Below are 27,323 nucleotides of genomic sequence, written 5' to 3' on the forward strand. Positions count from 1 at the left end.
AATTTTTATGTTTTTTCTTTTGAGGCAAATTGTGACTCTGTAGGTCACACTGGCTTGGCACTCATATATAGTCAAGATTAGACTTGAACTCTCCCCAGTCTTCTGCCTCAGGCTTCCAAATGCAGGGTTTAGAGGTGAGAGCTGTACACTCTGATTATTTAATCACCATTCCTCTTTCCTGAGAGCACTATTAGGAAAGACAGTCCTTTAACTGCCTGCCTCAGTTAGAGATGCGTTTTACTATGGAGGACTGTTACATGAATGCTGGAAACCTCAACTCCTGTCCCATACTTTTGCCCCAAGCACTTTAACCACTGAGAGATTTCCTTCTGTTCTTATTGAGAAGGTTTTGATTTTGACAGATGTATGACAATTAATCAGGTTTTTTTTTTTTTAAACAAATGTTAAAAGCAGTTAGGACAAGCAGAGCCACGATTTCTGGCGTTCAAATGAATCATGGAGAATTTTCCCGAAAGCAAGCAGGCATCATCAGAAAATGTCCGTTTTCTTGTTGGTTTTCTCAGGAACCAGGAACATTCCGCGGCAAGAACACAGACCGCTCTTCATTTCAAAGTGGAGTCCAAATTCCGTCGGAGCTTGGGAACGGGAGAGAAACATTTCGAGAACCATGAAGGAAGTGTGGAAGACGGAGAGGACCCTGCTTTCTGAGTGTTACTTAAAAGAAACTTCCTCGAAAGCCCTCCCTTGGCGTTACTTAAGAAACCTACTTTGGGAGCAGTTAGCCCTCCCAAGCCCAAATAAAGAGCTTGCCTGGCTCCCCCTAGTTTTGGTTTATTCTGGCTCTGCATTGTTGTGGCTTCCAGACAGGGGTCGGCGGATTTCTGGACGGTCCTTTGGATCCCTTTAAAGGTGGGGATCGTGACGGAGGATGTGGGGGAAGAAGGCGGGAGGCGAGGGCTGGAGAGTCGCGGTTGACATAGTAACTCTTCAGCTGCTCTCCCTGGCGGCTGCCACTGAGGCTCCGCCTGTGCCCTCTGCCTGGGAACCTGGGACCGCCTGTCTGCGCGGTCCGGATGCGCTCAGGTCAAGGTTCCCTTCGTGGCTGTCTCCTAAGCCCCTAAGTAGTGACTTCTACTCTGGCGGGCAGGGAAGCCGCTGGCAGAACCTAGCTAGCCAGGCATCTTCATCTCTTCCCTCATCTTCCTCTCCCGGGCATCGCTTTGCTCTGGGCCAGCTCGGTAGGTGACGCGGCCCCTTCTCCCCAGGTCATCATCCACGGAAGCCGGGGTGCAGGCCGGCCGGGCGCTGTGCCATGAGCCAGAGCCCGGGGTTCGTGACCCGGAGGGGTGGCTCTCCGAAGGCTGCCCCTGGAGCCGGCGCGCGGCGCAACGAGAGCCAGGACTATCTGCTGATGGACGAGCTGGGAGACGACGGCTACCCACAGCTCCAGCAGCCACCTTATGGCTACTATCCCAGCTTGTAAGTATGGGCAAGGGCAGTATGGATTGCAGGAGTGGGTCCCGCGCGTGTCTCACCAGCGACGTCTCTTCAGACTCCCAGACAAGCTAGGGGTGCGAACGCGCGCGTGGGACTAGGCTGGCACTTGAGGGTTGCGCTCACCCTATGAGTGAGCCTGTGTGACTCCCGCCTCACCACAGGTGGTGGGATGCCAGGTCACCGCAGGGGACCTGATGCTTTGTCACCACGGGGGCGGGGTATGCTTGATCAATTACTACAGCCCCTGCCACCCTGAAGAACTCTGCTCAACAGGCACGATCTGAACAGATTCCAGTTTTCGCTCCAGTGGCTCAGTTTGTGTGGGAGAGGTGATCAGAACTCTAAGGGTCTCCGAAGACACTTTGGGACAAACCCTATCCTAGTGCACTCTCCTGCTCTACCATAGCCCTCTGGTCTTGAGCAAGGATTACTTAGGGAAAGAATGGGAGACCCCCTTCTCACCCTGGAGCTGAGATTAAAACGGGGAAATAGACCCATTCAGGATTTTGTACCCGTAGGAGGACCAAAAAAACCAGAGACCAGTTCTTTACTAATGGCCTCTCAGTAACCATGAGCCTTTATTTAACAGCAGCAGCAGCAGCAACAACAACAACAGCAACAACATCAACCTATACGAGGTTGGTGACAGTGGTGCTGGGGAGGGAAAGACAGCAGCTGACAGAATGGAGAAACAAAGTCTCCATTCCTCTTTTGCCCCCCACAGGCTGTGGCCACATGTGCAGCAGGCAGATAGTGTTTCTGGCTCTTTACACCTTCCCTTAATCTCTGCTTGACTGAGTACCCAGGTTTCCTGGCCTGCCACAGCCTTCCGCAAGCTGTTTCCTAGGAAAGCCTTTGTCAGTTCAGTTAGCTCTTCCAGAGTGGGGATAGAGGGCTCCACCCCTCCTCCTCCCCTCCCCCACCCCACCCGGGGGACCTGGCAGACCCTCATGACATAGATTGGCTTTTTGGGCAGTGATCAGGGAGGGTTGAGAGAGTCAAAGTCTGTTGTGGTGTATTTTCCTGGTGAGGACTGAGCCCCCAGGAAATGGGTCATCTACATTTTCTAGAGGATGAAAAAAAAAAGTTGGAAGTGGTTCCATTCATCTGAGATGTGCAAGCCAAACGCATCTACTATAACCTACCGTCCATTCCTGGGAAGTTAAGATACAATTCAGACAATGTAGAATTCACCTCTTAGCTGTACTGCCCAGCATTTTCTTTCTTGCTCGTGTATAGTCATTGCATTTTGTATCCACAGTCAATAGGTAATTTCAGGACACTTTTGTCAATGTTATATTTGCTGTCCAATTAAAAATTTTCTTCTCCCCCTCCCTCTCACTCCGCCTCCTTCCCTGTGTGTGTGCAGGGGTGGTACTTTGTAGATGTGCTTGCCCATGTGTTAGTGTGTAGAGGCCAGAGATGGGGCATAGATTATCTTCCTCCATAGTGCCCCACATTACATTTGAGGGACAGGGTCTCTTGCTGACCTGAGGCGCCGCAGTGCCCCACATTACATTTGGGGAACAAGGTCTCTCTGACCTGAGGCTCCACAGTGCCCTACATTACATTTGGGGACAGGGTCCCTCGCTGACCTGCGGCCCATCATTTTGCTTACATGGCAGACAAGGCTCTCACCAAATGCTGAGGATCTGAACTTTGGTCCTCATGATTTTGCAATAGGTAGTTTTACCCACTGAGCCCTCTCCAAGCCTTAAAATGCTGTCTCCTCAGACAGACTTAAACCTTCACAAACTTCTTTTTTTTTTTTTTTTTGGTTCTTTTTTTTTGGAGCTGGGGACCGAACCCAGGGCCTTGCGCTTCCTAGGCAAGTGCTCTACCACTGAGCTAAATCCCCAGCCCCAAACCTTCACAAACTTTGATAGGCATGTGACCACCTGGAGGTTCTGCTAAAACTCCCGGTTCCCTAGGTCTTAGATGTAGCTGAGGACTCTGCACTTTTAACAGTCTCTAGTAATGCTGCATATGCTCTTGACACAAAAACACCAAAGACAAGAAGATGCATGGCAAGAAAAAAAATTATAGAAAAATGAATTGATCCTAGCATTCCATACAGAGCTATTTGCAAATTTACTGTGAAGCTGGGCCAGGTGGTCCACACCCATAGGCTTAGTTACATAGGAGGTTTCAAGTTTGAAGTCAGTCTGGGCAGCATAAGGAGATCTTGTCTTTGAATTGAGTTCGGCCAAGCTCTAATGCTGTTTAGTAACATTATCTATTGGCTAAATTAAGTGATTTAATGACTGTATGCCTTTTTCAAGAATTAGATGGTCTCCTTAACAAAACATTTTTATTCTACAATCTCTATTCTGATTTATTTCTTTGTCTTTAGGAAAATGCTTTGCTTTAAATTCTTGCTCTGTTTGTAATCAGCAGTGAGATTAAATAAAGATTTCCAAGTTCTCTGAACAGTTTCTAGAATGTCTTCAAACATGATTTACTGTTTAAATCACGAATTTCTTTTTTTAATTGGATATTTTCTTTACTTACATTTCAAATGTTATCCCCTTTCCCGGTTTCCCCTCTGGAATTGTCCTATCCCTTCCCCCATCCCTCTGCCTCTATGAGAGTGCTCCCCCACCCACCCCATCCCTCCCTCCCATCGTCCTGCCTTGGCATTCCCCTATACTGGGGCACCGAGCCTTCACAAGGCCAAGGGCCTCCCCTCCCACTGATGCCTGATAAGGCCATCCTCCGCTACATATGTGGCTGCAGCCATGGGTCCCTCCATGTGTACTCTTGGGATGGTGGTTTAGTCCCTGGGAGCTCTAGGCGGGGGTCTGCTTGGTTAATATTGTTCTTCCTATGTGGTTGCAAAGTTCTTCAGCTCCTTCAGTTCTATCTCCTCCATTGGGGCTGCATTTTCAGTCCAATGGTTGGTTGAGAGCATCTGATTCTGTATTTGTTAGTTCTGGCAGAGCCTCTCAGGAGACAGCTATATCAAGCTCCTGCCAGCACGTACTTGTTGGCATTCATAATATTGTCTGGGTTTGGTGACAGTATATAGGATGGATACCCGGGTGGGGGCGATTCTGGATGACCTTTCCCTCAGTTTCTGCTCCAAACTTTGTCTCTGTATTTCTTCCTGTGAATATTTTGTTCCCCCTTCTAAGAAGGACTGAAGCATCCACTCTTTGTCTTCCAACTTCTTGAGCTTCATGTGGTCTGTGGATTGTATCTTGGGTATTTTTGAATTTTTGGGCTAATATACATGTATCAGTGAGTGCATACCATGTGAGTTCTTTTGTGACTGGGTTACCTCACTCAGGATGGCATTTTCTAGTTCCATCCATTTGCCTGAAGCCAGTTGTGGTGGTACTGGCTGGTAGTCAGTTGTGGTGCTACATACTGGTAGGATTTGCTGAAGTAGGTAGAGGCAGGAGGATCATGAGTTTGAGGCCTGCCTGGGCTACACAAATTTCTTTAAATTACCATTGTATATAATAATTTGTATACAATTATATATTCAATAATTATATGTTTAGAGAAGGTATCTAAATATACTATTTAGAGCAAAAGTACTTTTCTCCTTCAGTCTAGGAATTTCGGACCACTCTTCATGTAGCCAGGTTAAAAACAAATACAGAAAGATCCTGTGACAGACTTCGCTTCTTGGTGGGCACCATTTGTTGAATCATGTTGAGAGTGAACCGTACACAAGAAGTAAAGCTTTTCTTTCCCAAATCTATTATCTCTCAAAAAGTTCAGGGTTATTTTCATCCTCTGTGTTCTACATCAAAGTTTTAAGATTTTACAGTTGAATGAAATTACTGGAAAAGTTTAACCAATAAACACTGTTCTTCCGTATGTAAGATGCAGGACAGAATGCTGAAGAAATTCAGCTCCCTTTGGTAAAGGCTTTTAAGCTTGTGAAGGGGTGATTTTTGTTTTTTGTTTTGTTTTACTTTTTCACAGTTGGTGGAGTTTCATGCATCCTCGTGGAGTTGTAGCAACCACTGTTGACCTCAGGTACAGGATGCCTAGTTTCTCAAATCATTGAGATTTCCCTGTAAGATTCCAGAACTTTGTTAGTGGCTGTTCCGGTGATACGACTTCACCCACTCTCACTAAGAAATTTTCTTTCACATCTATCTTCTTAAAAAGAATGTTTTTACATGTAGTTTTGGAGCTTGACTACTGAGGATGGTGGGAAATTATCTCGTGGAAGACCAACTGCACATTCTCAGGCTTTGGGAAATGGGAGTGTCAATATTTTAATGATGGAGCTTTTGAAACAAAGACTCTGAGTTTCTTCTTTCTCTAACTTCCAATTAGAAACCAAATGCCATATTCTATTACAGTTATTTTGAGGGATGAATCAAGTAAAGTCTCAAGTATGGCCAAGGCCCCCGGAGTTCCTTATTTTTAAAAGTTATATCTGCTTTTGACTTATGTAGCTTATGACTCTGAACATGAAGGAGAATCCCAGATAAGCACACATCATTAAAGTGTTTTCAAAGTCACAGAGACTAGTTGATTCAGTTCAATTGGTCATTGGATTATAAACTATTGAATTGTTACTATTATTGTTCAGACTATGAATAATGACATGGTAAGAAAAACAAAAGCTATGGGCAATTCAATAATCTTAGTTTAAAGCAACAAGTAAAAGTTATGGTAGCACAGCAGCACAGTGGCTCAGTGGTTAAAGCCACTTGTCCCCCTCCTGAGTTTGATCTCTGGGGTCTGATTTGGGGAGGGGAGAACTCACTCTGGAAAAATATCCTCTGACTTCCATACGTGTATTGTGCAGTAGGTGCATCTCAAATAAATAAGTGTAAAAAATACCCCATTGTAGCAAGCGCATTGTGAAAATATATTTTAAAGTATTTTAAAACATTAGTAACTTGACAGGCTGGGGATAGATATAGGTCCATGGTAAGGTGCTTGTCAACATACCCAAGGTCTCTGGATTTGATCAAAAGTACCACAGAACAAAACAAGAACCTTATTTAAATTGTTAAAAAAAATTATAGGAGATTGCTGTATGCCACAAACAAAGATGCCAGAGAGACTATAATGTGGGAAAGTCTGGCTGTGAATGAGACGAGAGCTAGAACTGAGGTGTATCTTGAATGAACCATGACTCTAAGAAACTGAGAAGTTAGGGCAGAAAAACTCTGCCCACTAGCACAGAGTCAGGACACAAAAACCAGGATGAAGACATTTCGACCCCTGGCAATTTTAACTAGAGATCCTCAAGCCTTGGGCTCTTAGTGTATTAGCCCTAACCCTAAGTCATGAAGAAGAAGTAGTGCCATCCATTTTGACTGCTTAGGAGATTCATCCAAGAGCAAGTCACTGAAAATAGGCTCACTACAGCCAGTGACCAAGCACACAGGGAAACACTTAACTCAGAGAGAGTGAGGAAACAGAAGAATCCATTGCACAGCGAGCCGAAAACAGCAGTATCAGGGCCTTAGAAACTTAGGATAACAGTGTAAAGTTAGTGTGTATAAAATATCACAGTATAAAAGCAGAAAACCTCATGGAAAGAATGAAACTGAAAAAAGTGACAAATGGACCATCTACAAAAGAAAACAGTGCAGTTCCATTTTACAACCTTTTTTATCAAAATGATTGATGTATTGTGTGTATGCATGTATGTAGGAGGATACACCCATAAAAGAAAATAATCCAATTCTATTTTAAAGTTGATTACGAGTGTGAATGTGTGTTTGTGTGTGTGCATGTGCACATGCATGTATGTGTGTGTGTGTGTGCGTATGTGTGGTATATGCATGGTGGTTGCACTTGACTGCAGCTGTGTGCTCCTGTTTGTACACATGGAAGACAGAGCTGGACTTTGAGTGTGTTTTTCTATGGCTCTTTGCCTTGCTGCCTCTTACAGTGAGACAAGGTCTCTCTCTGACCCATCTGTGTCTTTCACCTAACCTGGTTGGCTAGTAAGTTCTTGGAATCAATTAGTCTCTATTTCCTGATGCTGGGCTTACAGGTTTATGCAACCAGACCTGCATTTTTTTCCCTTGGGTTCTGGGGATTTGAACTTGGATCCTCATGTTTGCAAAACAAGCTTTTTCATCTCTTCAAAGCCCCAAAAGATTTTAAATTCGATTTTCTATTTCCTATTAAGGAAACAAAAACATGTCGGTAGTGTTTTGAATTCAATGAGAATCATAATTGTCTCTTATGCCCTTTGAAATAACATCATTAACACTAATGACAAATCCTGAACTTTGGTTAAAGTAGGCAAATACATCATCTGTTCATGAAAAATATGATTCCACTTTTATTTTTGAGATAGAGTTTCACTGGGTTCTCCAGGCTAACTTTGAACTCACGATGTAGTAAAGGTTAAACTTCTCCTGATGAGTGCTGATATTTATTATGGGTGTGCAGCACCATACATGTTTGAAAATACAATTCTTAGAGAAAAAACTCAATGGTATGATTAAAAATACAACTTAGATATAGAATAGTTGATAATATTCCAAGTACAGAGATACATAGAAATATCAATGAATATCAACCAGTATTTAATGTAAAATTTTGTATTCTAGAGCTGCAACTTAGGGGAAGAGTGGGTGTGAAAATAGTGTTGGTTTTGATTTCTCAGTTTCATTAAGGATCAGCACCTCCCTAGCCATCCACAGTGCAAGAGGCCTCACCCTTGACCTTAAGGAGAGGGCTTTGCATGACAGACACACCTGTTTTGTTTCAAAATGTCCCGTGACTTGAGGTAATCAATAACCACTGGGAAACACTGATTGTCATGAAACATGTCTTTAGGGCGCCAGCACTGAGCAATGAATGATCCTCAGATGCACTTGACGGGTCCCTAGCACTCGCTCTAGTTAGAGTGTTGTTAATGTCTAAGGAAATGGCACATCATTTTTCTCCACACAGTTATGTTCCCTGCATTGTCAGAAGTAACTTCCCAGGGCAATCTGTATTTTAGAGAGTAAAAATCATCAAAAACGGACATTTTGTTGAGTTCACTCTTCTTTTTTCCCTTCTCCGTTTCATGGAAATGCTAGCTATAATTGGATCCAATGAGTTAAATTAGCATTTGTGATTGCTCTTTGTTTAGGTTCTGCTGGTTTCAATGCAAGGAGACATCTTCATCTTCACCATGTTTCAATTAAACTCTAGCTTTTAAAATTTGGTATGCTTCTCAAGATTCTAAGCCACTGGAGTTGACTGGATCACAATTCTTACACAAACAAAGGTTACAGTTATCCCACAGCACATGTCTGGAACATAACTGGCTTCCCTTTGAGCTAACTGAGGCTTCAGGAAGAGAAGAAAACAATACTAAGAAGAATTGTATACAATGCAATGTAAGTTTCTGTTTCTACAGACAACTGATCCAAAATATTTACATCTATCTGGGGGATCTCACATTTTTGGGAAACCTTCTCTGTAGTAAGCCTTTTTCTCGTTGTACAAATGTGGTTGAGTCTTAAAAGCAGCCACTTGGCTATTTTTAATGTTTGTTTTACAAATAATGAAAGGGAAATTTACAGATGTGAGGCATGAGCAGGAAGTTACAAAGCCAGCAAGTTTTCAGGCAAGCCCAACCCAGTGCATCTCAGAAGCGCACGTGACACACAGGCATAGAAAGGTCCTCTACCGTCTCAGCATCCCATACAATCACTCTTGTACTCACACAAAGGGCTCCTCACCACACTGTGATGCTTCCTTCCTCTTGCCATAGAGAATATGGAGAGTCACATGCTGGCTCTGCTCCGCCATGCTCATTATACACAGAGAAGATGGGAGAAAAATACCATGAGTCTGTATGATGCTAGGCAACGTTGACTCTGGCTTTCTGTTTCTAAAGTGTTCTCTATCTTTGCTGGTCAGAGTCAACCTACATACTCCATACCTTTAATTGCTTTCTGAATCTATTTACTCATCTCTATTGACCTGATACACTCACACCCAGTAAGGAGAATTTACAAACTTATTGTGGACTTTTACATTAATTAATTATTTATCATCCCAAGCACCGCTCATATTCCAGGTCCCCCCTCACTGAGACCCTCCCCATACCTTTCCTCTTCTCCTCTGAGAAGGTAGAAGTTCTCTGAGAAGGAGGAGCTACCCAGGTTATTCTGCTGCCCTTGGTGCATCAAGTCTCTGCCAGATTAGGTGCATCCTCTCCCACTGAGGCCAGTCTCATAAACCAAGCAAAGAACACACGTGGACTAGAATGAGGCTCCCTGCACATATGCAGCAGATGGGCAGCTCAGTCTCCACGTAGGCACCCTAACAACTGAAGTGGAGGCTCTCCCTGAAGCTGTAACCTAACTGTGATATTGTGAACTTTTCTATGCTTCAGAGATATTAAGCCATTCAAACTGGAATAAAAGCTGTGAGGTGTGAGCATTTCAAACTCTTATTTTACTGATAAGGAAAGAATCATACAGCTAAGAGGTTGATGGATGTTTCTACTGTGTCACAGCTTGCATGAGAAGGAATTAGAATACAGGAAGGGACCAAAGACTCCCTCATCAGTTCCATCAACAGTGAAATGAAGCTTTGAAATATTGCCAGTCTTTCTCACCAAGGAAGATGTTTGTTCCACAATAACTGTTCTATTTAACCAAAAATTCACAAATAGATGACAAATATTTAAAGAATACAGACATTATTGTATAAACATACATATATAATTTAAATAAAATTTTCTAATCTGGGAGGACAATGCTTCCTCCAAGGACCAAAGGTCATCTAACAAATGCTCTTAGACCAGGTATGAGAAGCCCTCTTTTGAGGCCAGCGGGTGGAAGATAAATCCCAATTGCTGGATACACATGTACTCCAGACACAGGGTACAGAGGCCCTTGAGCTGTAACTGACCTGAACACCTCCTCCCTGAAGGCAAGCTCTCATGGTACTGGAAGGTGCCACACAAGCTTCCAAAGGAGAGAGGAGTCAACAGTCCTTCCCAGTTATGATGCTGATGAACATGAGGAACAATGGATGCCACTACAATGAGGAGCATGGCATGATAACCCTTACTTGTAACAAGGCCATTCTTGCCTTGGAAGTAATCCACAGCTATCTAATTCAGTAAGAGTGGAACCATGCCTGGTCCTGTCAGTGAACTCATCGATCTAGCATCTACTTTACAAAGCCAGCATAATCCCTAACTACACTCTAATCATTTGTCCTTACACTTATAGACAAGTGTAGTCCTTACACTCATCAAGAAAATTGATGACTCGTTACAAGACATAGACCATTACAAAAGACCACAATCAATAAAAGGACAGAATTATGAAGCCCAATTCCAATGGACGCATGTTTAAAACACTCCTATATAAGGTTCAGAGAACATTGCATAAGAGGGTCAGAGAGTTTGCTGTGAGACTGTTTCTCTTAGTAATGTCAAAAGCTACATTCGTAAAGTCTCAGCAGCATAACATCCCAAACATGCATGGAACAAGGACAGCAATAGACATGCCAAAGTGGACTGGGAAAGGTCATGAGTTCTCAGCCCTACAGAAAGAGCTACAGGCACCCAAACAATAACAAGCATGAGACATAGTCTTCCCCAGGGAAGAACACACCCATTGTTATCCAATACCAAATGGTCAGCCCTGAAAACATGCATACAAGTAACATTATATAGGCAGAGAAGGTTATGTTTAGATGTGGACATGTATGCATGCAATAACAGTTAAGTGAAACAGAATTTGAAAGAGAGCAAGGGCGTGTATATGGGTGAGATTGTGAGGGAGAAACAGGAATGGAGAAATAAAGTACATTATAATTCTAAAAGCAAAAGATTACACACATAAAGTACACCTTTTCTAAAATAAGTACAAAATTTCTCCCATGCCTGTACACAGTTCCTGTTAGAGACATTGGTTCAAATGACAGGGTGAGGTTCTGGAGCTCAACTGCTGAGAGCTCACACCACCTCTGAGAGGACCAGAGTTCAATTCCCAGCCTCTGCATAGGGTACCTAGAACTTAAGCTCCAAGAGAATCTATCTTCTGCCCTTTTCTGGCTTTCACTGGTACCTACACTCACATAGCACATACATACCCCCTAAAATTAAAAATAAAACAAATCTTAAAAACAATGACAACAGCATGAAACTAGAGTTCAATGTAGGATTTGCATAATTTATTTTTTAAATTTTATTCAATATATATATTTTATTCACATATATAATATATATGTCATGATTTTTCTTTCTCCCAACTTTTGCCAGTTTCTCTCCATCCAACTTCATGTCTTTTCTCTTGCTCTCAAAACAAACAGAACAAATAAACACAAAAAATACTAAAAATTTATGAGACAAAGCAAAACTCAAATAAATAAAAATGGACTTGCTTACATTAAAAAAGTATGTGTGTAGTATTTACCCAGAGGTATGTACTCAGGAATTCAATTGAGTCGATGATTGTGTTAAGATTGATTGTCTATTCAGGGCAAATTTCACGTTTCCATTATAGAAACTCTGAATTGAGTACAAGAAGCATCTTGTCCTGACATGATCAATACAAACAAAACCCTCATGTTGAACCTTGAGAGGCTCTTCCTGGGACAGGCTAACAAAGTAAACGATTAAATGACCAGAATTAACATATGAATTGGAAATGAGCTGATTTCTAAGGGTAACTTAAAAATTCATTCAGGGAATTACAATGCTGCAAATGAAACTCTCCCCTGTTATTGCAATATTAGCATTCTTTTTTTTTATTTTTTATTGGATATTTGATGTATTCACATTTCAAATGTTATTTCCTTTCCTGGTTTCCCCTCTGGAACTCCCCTCTCCCTTCCCCTCTCCCCCTGCTTCTATGAGGGTGCTCCCCTCCCACCTACCCACTCCCACTTTACTTCCCTGGCATTCCCCTACACTGGGAATCAAGGGCTTCTCTGATACCACACAATGCCATCCTCTGCTACATATGTGGCTGGAGCCATGGGTTGCTCCATGTGTACTCTTTGGTTGGTGGTTTAGTCCCTGGGAGCTCTGGGGTTCTGGTTGGTTGATATTGTTGCTCTTCCTATGGGTTTGCAAAGCCTTTCAGTTCCTTCAGTCCTTTCTCTAACTCCTCCATTGGGGTCTTTGCACTTAGTCCAATGGTTGACTATGAACTTCTGATTCTGTATTTGACATGCTCTGGCAGAGCCTCTCAGGAGACAGCTATATCAGGTTCCTGTCAGTAAGCATTTCTTGTCATCAGCAGTAGTGTCTGGGTTTGGTGTCTGTATATGGGATAGATCCCCAGGTAGAGGTCTCTGGATAGCCTTTCCTTTAGTCTCTGCTCCACACTTTGTCCCTGTATTTCCTTTAGACAGGAGCCCTTCTGGGTTAAGAATCTGCAGATGAGTGGGTGATCCCATCCCCCAACTGGAGGCCTTGCCTAACCTCTGGATATGGTTTCTACAGGTTCTCCCTCCCCTTTGTTGGGCATTTCAGCTAATCTCATCCCTATTGGGTCCTGGAAGCCTCTTGCTTTCCTGGCATCTAGGACTTGCTGGTGGCTACCCCCAGTTCCCCATCCCCCATTGCTACACACTTCTGTTCAAATTCCTGACACATCATCTCCATTTCCTCTCATACCTGATCCTGCACCCCCCACCCCCGTCACCCTCCTCTCTTCCTCCCACGTCCCTCCCATCCTCAACCTCCCTTGAGTGTTTTGTTCCCCCTTCTCAGAAGGACTGAATCGTCTACATTTCGCTCTTCCTTCTTCTTGAGCTTTATATAGTCTATGAATTGTATCGGGTAATCTGAGCTTTGGGGCTAATATCCACGTATCAATGAGTACATACCATGTGTGTTCTTTTGTGACTGGGTTACCTCACTCAGGATGATATTTTTCAGTTCCAACCATTTGCCTATGAATTTCATGAAGTCATTGTTTTTAATAGCTGAGTAATATTCCATTGTGTAGATGTACCACCTTTTCTGTATCCATTCCTCTGTTGAAGGACATCTGGGTTGTTTCCAGCTTCTGGCTATTATAAATAAGGCTGCTATGAACATAGTGGAGCATGTGTCTTTTTTATATGTTGGGGCATCTTTTGGGGATATGCCCAGGAGTGGTATAGCTGGGTCCTCAGGTAGTACTATGTTCAATTTTCTAAGGAACCTCCAGACTGATTTCCACAGTGGTTTTACAAACTTGCAGTCCCACAAGCAATGGAGGAGTGTTCTTCTTTCTCCACATCCTTCTCCACATCTGCTGTCACCTGAGTTTTTGATTTTTGCCATTCTGACTGGTGTGAGGTGGAATCTCAGGGTTGTTTTGATTCACATTTCTCTGATTAAGGATGTGGAACATTTCTTTAGGTGCTTCTCGGCCATTCGAGTTTCCTTGGGTGAGAATTGTTTGTTGAATTCCGCAGACATTCCCAAGGAACAGACTGAAGAGCAGCAGACAGCTGTGCAGCCCTAGTCTCTGGGTCGGATGAAAATTCTTGCACTTCCTTATGCCCTGAGGCTGTCTTCTCCGTACTTCCTACTTCCTACTTCTCCTACTTCCTACTTACATGCAGAGCTGGTCACTTCCCCAAGACGAAAAAGTCACTAATTGATTTCAATGGTTGTTTAAATTATTTACATTCACTGGGCACTGTAATTGGAATCTGTGTGCTCCTCATCTCATGAACTCTAAGTAGCTGTCATCTGTAGCCTCTAGACACTGTAGTTTAGATTTTATGTCATAGCCGTTGAAATGACTTTTGTGCCTGCATTTATATAGATGTGGCTTATGTATAACTTAGGAACATAGAAAAGGAGTATATACATAAAATAACGTTTTTTACCACATCATGAACACTTCACATCTAATGCGACTCTCCCGAGTCCATTGTAACTGAGGCTCTTCAGTGGCCCTGTGTTCTAGAGTGCTGTGCTCAGCGACAAGCAGAATGTTGGGGTAGAGACAGTTTTAAGATTTATTTATTAACTTATTATTATGGGTGTGTGTGTGTGTGTGTGTGTGTGTGTGTGTGTGTGTGTGTGCGCGCGCGCGCATGCACATGTGTGCAGATGTGTGCAGATGCCAGTGAGGACTGTAGAAGGTATTAGCCATTCGTGGAGCTGGAGTTGCAGGTTGTTGTAATCTTCCTGATGAGGGTACTGGGAACCAAACTCATGCCCTTCGCAAGAGCGACAAGTTCTCTTACCCCCGACCCATTCCAGCTCCTCGTATAGGCATTTTTAAATTCAAGTATGCAGTTTATTGGTGTGATGCAATTAAACTGACCTTATAATTGTATGTTTCCAGAACACTGCTTAAAGAATCCAACTCACTGCTGTCCCGTATGGACTCCTGGTCGTCCCTGACACACACACAGATGCACATTTATTTTTTTCTTATGAGTGAAGAGAATATTTTGCACTTTTTCTGGGATTTATTTTTGAACGTTTATCTCCCACTGAACCCGTGGAGGCTATTGCTTTTAATGTTCCTACAGGCACTGCTGATTAAAGCTATGTCCCAGCAATGATTGTCACTCAGCAGAGCTTTGGCACGGTGGCTTACAATATAAGACACGTGCACTGTTAAGCTTGTTAAAATAGGAGAAACAAAGGCTGATCCCTAGGAGAAGCTAGCTCTCCCAGCAGTCATCAGTTGCCCATAGTTCTTAGCCCAGGCATGAGACCCCATGGAATGTCCCCTCTGTACATCAGCATGTCTACTGATGTTGCCATTGTTCTGGCCTTGTTTATGTAACCATTTCCAGGAGAGACTGTTTCACACCGGACTGCTTTGTATTCTGGTTCTTAGAATCTTTCTGCCCCCTCTTCCATAATGTTCCCTGAATAGATACAGGAATTGTGACACAGATGTATCCATTGGGGCTGGCACCCCACAATCTGTTGATCTTTAGTGGGACTGGCACCCCATTATCTGTTGGTCTTAAATGGGGCTGGGTATCCCATGATTTGTTGATGTTGAGGATTTCCAAGTGTGGTTGTCTGTAATGATCTCCATTTGCTGCAAAAGAGATACTTCTTTGATGATAGGTGATGGGTGCCTTTATCTGTGGGTATAAAGATAAAGTTTAAAATGTATTAAGAATCATGCTGGTCTAGCAGAATAGTGATTCTTTCTAAGATCAGTGACCTTACTGTGAAGTTGGCTAGATTTCTAGTCCCAGGCATGGGAATAGACCTTCCTTCCTGTTGAGTGGGTCTTAAGATGAATTAGGTAGCTGTTGGTTATCACGGACAAGCAAATGCTGCGTAGACACCTTTCTGCACCTCTGTCCTGCTGGTCACTGTTGTGAGGCATATGTGCTGTAGCTCAATAGAACTTGCTTTCCTCCTTTAGCAGCATACACAGTGTTTTCTAGTACTGTGAAGGTTACATTGCAGGAAAGAGGCCTTTAGTTAAGATTTTGCTAGAATCATCCAAGTCCAATATCCTAAGTGAGAGCTGTCTTCAGCAATAGGATCTTACCGTCAACCTCTGGCAGTCAAACACCAATAGTGTAGACTGTTGCAAGCTGCTTGGACTCCCCTGACCAACATTTCAAAAGGAGAGTTCTCATGTCTGCTACTTTTCTTTTTGTTTTCTTGTGTTTCTCGTGTCTGTGGTTCTTTTGGGGACCATTGCCATATGTGTGTATAGATAAATATATATTTTATGTTTTATGTATCATTTCTACTAAATATAAAATAATATGGCTTCTTGAGGCTTTATCAAACATTGGTGTTATTTGCCCAGTTTCCTCTCTTCTCCTTCTGTATTGACCTCTCTCCTCCCCTACTTGGAGCCTCTCCCTAGTTTTCATTTCCCCTTTTCTATCACCTGTATCTTGTTATTTTCCTTCCAAGAGATCCCTCCACTCCCAGCATAGTCCCTTTGTACTTTCCTGGTTTCTGTGGTTATTTCATGTTGTAGACTCATATCTGAAGATTTAGAGGTAAGAATCACAGATGAGAGAATATGTAGCATTTTATCTGTGTCTGGGCTACTTTACTCAATGTGAGCTTTTCTAGATCCATTTATTTACCTGCAAATTTCATGATTGCAATTTTCTTACAGCTAAATATTAATCCATTAATATACGAATCACATTGTCATTTCATTCACCTGCCTCCTTTTTGTTGTTTAGTGCAATGTTAAGCTCTGAAATCACATACAAAGAACCAGGCCCAGTAGGATTCATATATTTGTGTGTGTTTGTGTATATAATGGTGATGATCCAAGAAAAAGCCATTCATTTGAGAGTTGTGGGGACATAGGTGGGGTGGGAAGGAGAGTACCTCAAAAGGGAAGAGGAAATTATTTAATTTTCTTTAAATTAAAAATGTAGTTTAAAAACAGGAGAGACATATATTCTTGAATTATGAAATATGATGCCCAATGTGCTGGAGCTATGAGGAAGCATGAAAGGTTAAAGGGCAACACCATCTTTTACAATCTGTGGCAAATTTCCATGGCTTGTACTTTATATTTTCCAGCTGACTTTGAAGTATTGTTGGTCCTTCGCTTTATTTGCATTGCTCCTGGAAAATCAGTCTGATTTCCACTTAGAGGCAAGGAAAGGAGGAAAGAGACGTTCAGAATGACCCAAACCTCTAATTCAGCTCATTTTATGGCTTTCAGCTCAGAGTTTATTTTACACATTTTTTTCATGTAAAGTTTCATAAAAAGCCTCCATAAAACTTAAAAATTCGAATGATTTTTAAGGTTAGATTTCTTTGTTTTATTTTATGCATATGGGCGTTTTGCTTGCATGTAACACATGCATTTCTGGTGACTGTGGAAGTCAGAAGATGGTCTTGGGTCCTCTGGAAGGGGAGCTAGGGATTGCCAAAGGCTACTGTCTGGGTACTGAGAACTGAACACAGGCCCTCTGCAACAACAAGGAGCTCTTTGACATGATTTTCTGTAATTAATAATGGCAATGGAAACACTTAGTATTTTTTCTGTGCTTAGTATAGTTCTAATAAGTTTATTCCATGTATGGATTTACTCAGTTCTGGCATTTCGCAGAGTGTGAAGCTCTGCATCTGCTGTGTCCCAGATAACAGTCCTCTGTGGTGTGGAGGTTGTGGAATATGGCAATAAAAGTGAGGAGTGACTTCTAGCTTTGTTTGATCTCCATCGGTGCCCATTGCTTTATGTGGCTGGGCTAGCGCATTGATTAGTTCCTTGAAGCACTGGCAGAGAACATGGGAAGGGTGCATTGTGTTCTCGGCACTGGCTTAAGCATTTTGTACATGCAAACTCTTTATACCCAGTTGCAACCCTATGAAGTCGGCTTATTGTTTCTCCCCATGCTATGGATAGGGGAAAATGTGTAAACTTATGAAGTGACCTCCAAAATTCATGTGCTTAATTAAGCCAGGTGGGATTCAAACTCAAGTACTTTGATGCCAGGGTACATATCTACAATGCTTTTTCTATACTCTTGGGTAAATAAGGTGATTTTTTAAATACTTCTTCCAAACTCTTATTCCAAAGGGGTCAGGAACAAGGGCAAAGATCACTTTGCCATTCGTGTTTTAATTTATGATGGTATTCTAGAATGCGAAGTTTTACAGAAATACGCATTTTCATATGGCTCAATAATTAAAAAAATAAAGAGAAAAGAGAGAAGAATGACAGCATGGGTTGCAATGGGGTTTGCTGTGGGAAAATTCTCGGATTCAGGATGAGATCATAGTTCTCTCACAGGCGGGAACTTCCCCAACTGAAGCCTGAGTACATAGTGCTTATTCTGCTTCTTACAAGTCTGGTTAAACTGGGTGACTTCCTCCCCTCCTCCTCCTCGTCCTCCTCTTCCTCCTCCTCCTCCTTGTCCTCCTCCTCCTCCTCCTCCTCTTCTTCCTCCTCCTCCTCTTCTTCCTCCTCCTCCTCCTCCTCTTCCTCCTCCTCCTCTTCTTCCTCCTCCTCTTCCTCCCTCTCCTCCTCCTCCTCTTCTTCCTCCTCCTCTTCCTCTTCCTCCTCCTCCTCTTCCTCCCTCTCCTCCTCTTCCTCATCCTCCTCCTCCTCCTCTTCTTCCTCCTCCTCCTCCTCTTCCTCCTCGTCCTCCTCTTCCTCCTCCTCTTCCTCATCCTCCTCCTCCTCTTCTTCCTCCTCCTCCTCCTCTTCCTCCTCGTCCTCCTCTTCCTCCTCCTCCTCCTCGTCCTCCTCCTCCCTCTCTGCCTCCTCCTCCTCCTCCTCGTCCTCCTCCTCCCTCTCTGCCTCCTCCTCCTCCTCCTCTTCCTCCCTCTCCTCCTCATCCTCCTCTTCCTCCTCCTCCCTTCCTCCCTCTCTGCCTCCTCCTCCTCCTCCTCGTCCTCCTCTTCCTCCTCTTCCCTTCCTCCCTCTCTGCCTCCTCCTCCTCCCCTCCTCCTCCTCCCTCTCTGCCTCCTCCTCCTCCCTTCCTCCCTCCTCCTCCTCTTCTTCCTCCTCCTCTTACTACTACTACTCCTTCTTCCTTACCCTGTGCATATTTCTCTCTTCAGTTGCAGATTTTATTTTTGCATCTCCTCTTTCTTTTACGAGACTTTATTTTGTCAATTTTCAGGAGAATTACAGGAAGAAGACACACAGACATTACAAAGCACATGGTCAAAGTCACTTTGAGGTTTTAGTATCTCAGAACACTCCTTTACCTCAATTTCTCTCTGGTCATCCAGGCGATGAACTCGATTCGTCCACATATGGCGTGGCTTTGCCCTTCGGAGGCATGCCCCAGGTGGCTTATTAAGAAGAAGTACACAAACTCTTAAAAAGTTACTTTTCAAAAAAGTTTTCATGATTATCCCTTAATATTTTATATGCCTGTATATCAAATGTAAATAATCATGTATGTGTATGTGTATAAACTAAGGTGGCTTTAATATCCTCTCATATCTTTATATTTATACATTATGTATATTCTAAACATGATGATGGAATCCATAATTGTTTTTGTTTCTATTTCTATTTGACATTATTATCATAAATTTTAGACTATTTAAATTTAGCCTTAGAACTTTCTAAAAGTGGCAGACTTCATATATTAAGAGACAATATATATATATATGTATATATATACATACATACTAGCTCATTCCCTCTTAGATTTTGACCAGATCACAGATAATATAAGGGATTAAAAAACAAGAATCACTCTTCTTCAGTATACTTCAATTTGCATGGAAATTTAAGTGTTATGTATATGTGTGGTTCTTGTATAAATGAAAGATTTGCAAAGGACTTCTAGTATAGACTTTATAAGTGCTCATATTGGCCTAAGCCAAAGATTTTATCTATTCTCATGAAGTTTGTTCTGTACTTTTCGCCTATAACATACTAGAAACAACAAATGAGCAGAGACAACCTTCAGGAGTTTGTAATTTTCATTGCTGTCAGCTTGACTTACAGGTTTATGTAAAAGACGAGCTACTCAAACGGAAGGTTATACTGTAGGAAGAAATGTCCCATAACATCCAAACTCACTTAAAATATTGATATTTTATTGGCAGTAAGGTATCGTAGATTTCCACTTTGCTCTGGGACAGGCTATGCTTGCTTCGTTTCTACCGGGGCACCCCTCAGAGAATCCCTTTCTTCAGCTTTCTCTGAACTCCACAGTGCTTCTCCTTAGAGCTCCCATAATGCTCTGGGGAAACTGACTGGGAATTTTTAGACACTGCAATACAAGGACTCTCTGACGTGTTCAAATACTAAGGGCAGGGTTGGGGCTTAGTACTGTGCTAGTAAGTTTTGAAACAATGTGATATCCAAAAAATGCCTGATAAATGGGTGGGTGGTTGAATGAATCAGTGTAGCCAAGTCAAATTCATCCAAATTTGATGTAAAGAGAGGAAGGGGTATGGGACATATTTACTGTGAAGTTGCCCTTCATGACAATGACAGTTTTTATCTGGCTTTGATCAATAATGACCACGAAGCACCAGAGCCTTGTGTTCCTAAATTCCATCACTGTTAAAAGAGAAGTCAGAAGTAAGATTTCATATGAGGAATGTTCTGATGTGTCAAATACTGGATGATCCAAAAGGACAATAGACCAGATATAACTCTTATCCTATAATTTTTAAAGACTTAGAATGAGCAAATGGTCAGTTTCCATGAGACTGTAACTCAAGGTTGAATAAAATCTGCTCCCTCAAAGGCTAAGGTAATGAAATCGGGGATTCCATCAATTCGCAAAGTCTTGGCGCTCCTGTGTTCTACAGGCTTCATTTTTATTTCTGAAGCTAGGCAAACAGCCCTTTCTTTTTCACAAGGTAGTCAGCCATCATTTTAAAATGGACTGATAAAAAAGATATATTGACTAAAATGTAGAAACTTGTAAGTTTATTAAGAAATAAATCTTAAAAACATGATATTGATAATATCCCTTTCACTTGCCAAGAAATTCTTTGAGTTCCCTGGAAAAGCTTCCAGGCAGTGTCCACAGCAGGTCACCTTGTTAAAGTTTAACATCTACGGTCACAACATCATGACAAACCATTCCAGAGGAACTTGCTGAGCTGGAGCATGTCGAACTTTACAAATGAAAAATTATTTATATAAAATTCTTAATGTTTTATGTTCCTCACTGCAGAATAAAAATGACTTGCTCTCAGAGAGATCTGGTACATCCTGCTGTAAGCACAAATATTTCTTAATGTTTGTTTTATATTAAAAGTTTGCATCTGATTCCACAATGTTCCCATGTTAACTTCTCCCAGAGAGATGTAATGTGTTTATCTATAACTTTGTGTGTCATTAGGCTGTACCACAAGCTCAGGGGTATTTGTTCTAAAATAGGGAAAAGCCCATGACTCACACTGATTACTATGCAAAAGAAAATACGAATGTAACTACTCTCCAAGCTCAGACCGCGAACAAACATACAGCTCATAGGACCCTTCCCAGACAGGAAAAGGAAGTTGTGGGACTGAGAGGAAGCCTTTAAAGGCTACGGAATAGCAGAGAGGGCTAGTACAGCTTGGTGAAAGAGTAGGATGCCATGTCACAGAGTTGAAAAGGAAGATATTTTTGAACGGAAGAAATAGTACAGGGCCACCATATGGTCCACGACCAGCTGACCCCAAGCCTAAAGCATCCTGCCTTTGAAGAGTAGGGGAGAAAAGCTTATTTCACCAAAAGGGGGTTAGTTGCATAATCACCTATTGATATAGAAGTCACATGACATGACTCCAAAATCTGCAGTTCCCTTGTTGCTAGCCATGTCCTTGTGGCATAGCACAGGGTGTGGGCTCAGAGACATCAGCCCTCACTGTGAGCTGTGGGACAAGAAACACACCAATCTGACCTGGGAAAAGCCCAAGCTGTGGAGCGGGGCCTGGGTGACTCTCTCCAGACTTAGCAACAGAGAAGACAAGCTTAGGGAAGGCAGGAAGGGAAGGATCAAGGGCACAATGTGTGCACGCTTAGCGGGAGCACAAAGGACTGCAGGGTACAAGCTGGTGAGGGTGCCTCTAGCTCTGCCAGTCCAGTGGCTATTTACTTCAGCTGGGAGTTCAGAGACCATTTCTCACCACCTCTTACTTAGCAAGGAAGCTTGGTGATTTGCTGTGTTTTATGTTCTTTTGTTTCTCCCTACTCTTCATGTGAGGGTCCTCATTTGCTTTCTCTCATTGCTTGGTTTTGGGCAGCCACTACCTGAAGTCCGCTAGGCTGGGAGGAGACTGCAGAGGTTACCATTGTGCCACACTGTTGCCAGGGCACTCACCCACCATATTCCCAGGCCTTATGGGATTCCTGCAAGCCTGGGAAATGGTGAAGAGACAAGCACACTGAGCTGTTGTTTCTCCCTTACAAAGCCCAGTTTCAGTGTTGCTCAACTTTGGAATAACCGCAAGTGTCCAGTTAAGACAATAAGTACAGCATTTGTGCAAATGAAGGCTTTTAAAATGAGCGTGTGTAAATATAAAACTTTAAAATTTAGGTCCAACTCAATGCAAGTCTGCAGTTAATGAAAAGACAGAAGTGGGAAGAGCCAGCTTCCCTTTGAGCGCTTCCTGTTGAAACCACACAGGATGCAGCGCTGTCTCACACATCCATTGCGCTGCACACTCTGGTCTGTCTGCCTGGAATGCTGATGCTGTTCGCTTATTTATAGAATCAATTGCATTGGTTACATGTAGTTTAGACTACACCTTCCTCTAAATTCAGCCGAGACTCCAGCATTTTTAATACTTTATTCTATGCACAGTACATGTAAATTCCCTCCCAACATTTTCCCACTAAGTTATGAGATCTTGCAATGGTGTGCTGAACAACATAGGCGCTAACAAAATGATTCCCTCCCACGGACTCCTGATCTCAGCACAATAAGTCTTACAAGCTTATTTGTGGAGGGAGTGATCCCTGAGTACTTTGACTCCTCTGGTGCTAACTGTGGAGCTAAAAGGGGGTGAACAGAAGGCCTTTGACAGGTGCAGGAGCCTGGGTAGCTCTTAGCAGTATGGCATAGCTGTTATGTCTGCAGGAGAAATGACTGAGCGCAAAGGCACCCTGAAGACCTCTTTAGCTTTTTTATTTTATCATCTCAGACTTTTATATATTTATATAATAATTTTAGTAATTTCACTCCACATTCCCTTCTCATACTCCCCCTCTCCCATTGGAGCCCTTCCTCTCAACAAGCCCCACCCGTTATTTCCCTGTCTTATGTGTTGCATTCTAAGTTTAATTGGAGTTTCTGATCTGAGCAAGAACAGGGGGTTATTTAATAGAACATGGGCAACATATCAGTGGCAACACCACTGGAGAAAATGGCAGCCCTTCCCCAGCAACCATTAACTGCTAATAGTTCCTCACCAACTCATGGTGAAATGTTGAGAGGCCTAATGGTGTTCTGATAGCCACTTGGAATTTCTTAGGAGCACAGTCTAGCTGGTCCTAAAGTATTTTTTCTGTAGGTCAATGGTCCAAGCATGAACTGTTACTACAGCTTTAGCCTAAAATTGATGTCAAAGGGTCTGATCTGATGGGTGGCCAAGTCAAAAGGATTTAGTGGCAGTTAAAAGTTTGTACTCAGCCTATGGTGGCATCCGTCTGTTTTTGTTCATCTAGCATTAATTAGAATATTGGCTGTGACAGAGTTGCAGGAGAAGGAAGACAAAATTGAGTGTGGAAAAGACAAAAACTAACATTTAAAGCAAATGTATTAGGGGTGGAATCCAGGGCATACCTAAGTCCTCTCCATTACAGGCGGGCATCTGTGGCTACCCAGGCTAGCTCAGGTTCATGATCCCGACTTAGCCAGGGCAGGAAATGAATACTGTTTCCTTCTTGGTGTGCTTTATCCCATGACCATGATTTGACTTCCCATTAGAACCCACTTCCATAATTTCTAAACTTAAAGGGAACCTTGCTTTTCATATGACTGGCAGTAAAACATTGTTCTAGTATCTAGAAAACAAGATTTCTTGGTTCTGATATTTTTACCTTACATATGACATTGGAAACAGCAAAACCACTCTGACTCAAGTTTGATAAGGTTCATCATTGCTCTTCATAAACATACCCTGTCATGTTCATGTCTGTTGTTTTTAGCCCTCCACAGAGCCCAGAATTAGACTAGGTGTTTTTCCACTGGAGTAAAATGTCTTCTCCACACCAGTAGGAAAGAGAAACGCACAAGTTCTAAGCAAGATACACAGTTAGAGATATCTTCTATCTTCATAAGAGATAGATTTTATAAAATTACTCAATTTAATAGAGGTAGGACTTTCTATCTTTCAGAATCTGTAGAGAAGAGTTAACTTATGCTTAATGAATAAACAAATATAAAAATGAGAAGGAAAAGAAATCCTTGGAGCAGAACTCAGTTTCTGACTTGGTGGCTCAGTTTCTGTTCAGTGTTGACACAGCCTTAATTATTTGGTACAAATCTTTCCCAGAACATTTTTTCTCTTGACTTACAGACCTCGGTGATAGAAGCTGATAGACATGTTGAGAGCCAAGTCACTCAGACAGTTACATAAGTCTGTCTCCTATGCTGTCATCTAAGCATGCGCTGTGTGACCTTCTTCTCGCCACCATCTTTCTCTGTTATTTCTTGTATCTAGATGTGACCCAGACTTTGACTTTCTTAATTTTAGTTTTGTTTAGTTAAAGAAAACCATAACTTTCTGGATTCTACATATAGCGAATGAATGTAGAGAAAGCCTGCAATATTAGTAGTGTCAATCTTGATGAGAGACCTGGAATTTCCAGTTGCATATTTATAAGATAACCTGTCATAGTTTCATAGACACTGGGGAAAGACACTAATTTACTTCTTGGTCTCAGGTAATCAGGTTTCTATCAAGCAATGACAGCAACAAATATGTTTTCAATTCTGAATTGCTTTCCCATGCCCTGATTTCCTTATGGAGGTGCAAAAGGATGAGATGTTACCTGTTCCTCCAGGGAGGTGTGTGATAGAGAAGTTCTGTGCTCAGTTTACCTAAGCCTACTGAGGTCAAGAATCTTGACAGGTCCTCAGCTCAGTAGAGGGGACATTCTGTCTTGGAAGACTGCTTGCTGTACTATTTTGAAAACATTCTTATAAAAGGTACAAGGCTGTCTCATACCAAAATATGTAGGGGCTCAGCTGGAGCTAACTGAATACTAGGGATCTCTTTGAGCTTATAGGGTTGTTTTACTGGGAGAAGGAGCTGGGATTTCTCACATAATACCTGCACAAGACCAGGATTCCAGTAGATCTTCTCCAGGCCCCTATACTGAAGCAATAGAAAGATGATACTTACAAGTATAGGCTTGGTGTATTCCAGGAATGACAAGGAAAGAATCCAGGATTCCAGAGCACAGTAGAAGATGGAGAGAAGTGAGCTGTAAGGTATCTGTTTGATTTTTCTCCAGGTAGTTTGTAAAGGGATTTCTACACAAACTGATGGGAGTAGGACATGATTATAGTTTATCTTTTATCAAAGCAAAGTTACAGTCTGACTTTATACTTAAAAAAAGATAAACTTTGAGTAGGAGATAAGGCTAGACACTGGAGACCAGTTAGGGACCTAATGCTGGAGAGCAAGACAGAGGTGGTAGGAACATAAACTACCATTTTATAAGCAGATATATTTCTAAATGATTGGATTCCAGATAGATGTGGCTTGTTGTATAGATATTAGCTATAGAAAAAAGAAAAAGAGATCATGGCTACTCCAAAGCAGATATGGTCACCATCTGTTGAGTGAAAGCCAACTGGAGAACAGGAGAAATGGAATTCTAGTCTCATATTGGACATTTACATTGCAAATACTTATTAGATTTCCATATATGCTCAAAATGGAAGAGTCAGCAGGACTTGCTAATGTGAACTTATTATTTAGAGCCAAGTATTAAATGGATTTTTAGAAGAGTCAAAGTAGACGAGACAGGATGTTAATCCTGGGACAAAACAAAAAGAGGAATAAACTGGCCATTGAATTTTCAGTATGAAAGTCAATAATAGCATTGATCAAGAGTGTTCAATGTCATAAACATACCTACCCAATGAAATAACTTGAGAATTTGAGTGGAGAGAGCAGAAATAGTAGGGTTGCCTGACAGTTTTGAAAACATTTGCTATCTGGACTCTGCCTGCCTCTTTCCTCCAATGTGTGTCAGATACCTTCTACCAATTAACATCTTCAGATAACAGTTAGACTGACGTCTTCTCCAAGCTAACATCAGTAGAAAGCAGTGAAACTGATGTCGTCTAACTATTAGCATTGGCAGATAATAGTTAAGTTTAAAATGTTGACTGAAACAAAGACTTCAGGAACATGAATGCTTCAAGGTTAATATATTAAGTTAAAGCATATTTAAAACCATAAAATAAGCCAGACTCACTGATGTTTTGATGTAATGTTAGTAATTTTCTTTAAGACTCATGTTTGCTTTGTGCTGGTGTATTGTTGTAATATTTGGTTTGTCTCTTATCAACCACACTCAATTATGCCATCTTTGATTTACACAGTCAACCTTGGTGTAAAATTTTCAATCTTTTGATTGTGTAATGAGAAATAAAATTGCAGAATGAGAAATTAAAAACTGGCCCAAGCTGCTTAAGTACAGAAATCTTCCAAATTTTGATTTTTATATCTTTCACAGCTCTGCCAATGATGATGATGATGATGATGATGATGATGATGATGATGATGATGATGATGATGATCATACTTTTCTTTGTAGACTCTCCTTGTTATATACTGCCAATATACAAATAACTTCTCATGGAGTCATTGATTCTCATTTTATATTTATACCCAATTAATAAATACACACAACTGAGAGAGAAGTATTTAGTCACAGTAAAATGCCAGTGAATATGTCCCATAAATGGAGAACATTAGTTAACCTGGATTCAGATCAGCAGAATCCCTAATGAAGACTTCTCCTACTGATCCAGTGGACTGTGCCTTTAAACTGAGGAACTCAGACATAGGAAAGAAGATAAAAATTTAATTTCCACTGAAAGTTGCTGACTAATTTTCTATACATTTGAAAGAAACGTGATGTTGATTATTTAAACATAATGAATGCTTTAGAGTAACGATTAAATCTACATTTTTGTTCTCATTTTTATTGTGAGACAGCACACTCATACATGAGTAATGAACTATCTGATAGAGGGCTAATATCCAAAACATAAAGAATTCAGAAAACTAGATTTCAAGAAAACAATTATTCCAATTAAAAAGCTGCAGTACAGATTATATTCTTACAAAAGCAAGCAAAAATGGATGAGGAACACTAAGAAATGTTCAACGTCCTTAGCCATCAGGGAGCTTCACATCCAAACTACTCTGAGATGCCATGTTACACCCATCTCAATGGCTAGGATCAATAACAGAAGTGACAGCACATGCTGGCAAGGATGTGGAGTAAGGGAAACACTGCTGGTGAGAATGCAGGTCTGTGTGGAAATCAGTATGGGCATTCCTTAGGAAGATGCAA

The 27,323-nt window shown here is 41.8% G+C and overlaps 1 protein-coding gene across 3 annotated transcripts in view; it reads left to right on the top strand.

Moving 5' to 3' along the window:
* The first annotated feature begins 789 nt into the window (after window positions 1–789).
* Window positions 790–27,323, top strand: part of Trpc6 (transient receptor potential cation channel, subfamily C, member 6) — a 106,946-nt gene continuing 80,412 nt past the window's right edge. Inside the window, 2 exon segments of one of the 3 annotated variants that reach the window (NM_001429128.1) lie at window positions 790–870; window positions 1,227–1,440. In NM_001429128.1, the coding sequence (NP_001416057.1) occupies window positions 1,274–1,440 (167 nt within the window). In that variant the 5' untranslated portion in view covers window positions 790–870; window positions 1,227–1,273. 3 annotated transcript variants of the gene reach the window in all.

This window comes from Rattus norvegicus, chromosome 8 (genome assembly GCF_021556685.1).
Source record: "Rattus norvegicus strain SHRSP/BbbUtx chromosome 8, alternate assembly SHRSP_T2T, whole genome shotgun sequence".
NCBI lineage: Eukaryota > Metazoa > Chordata > Mammalia > Rodentia > Muridae > Rattus > Rattus norvegicus.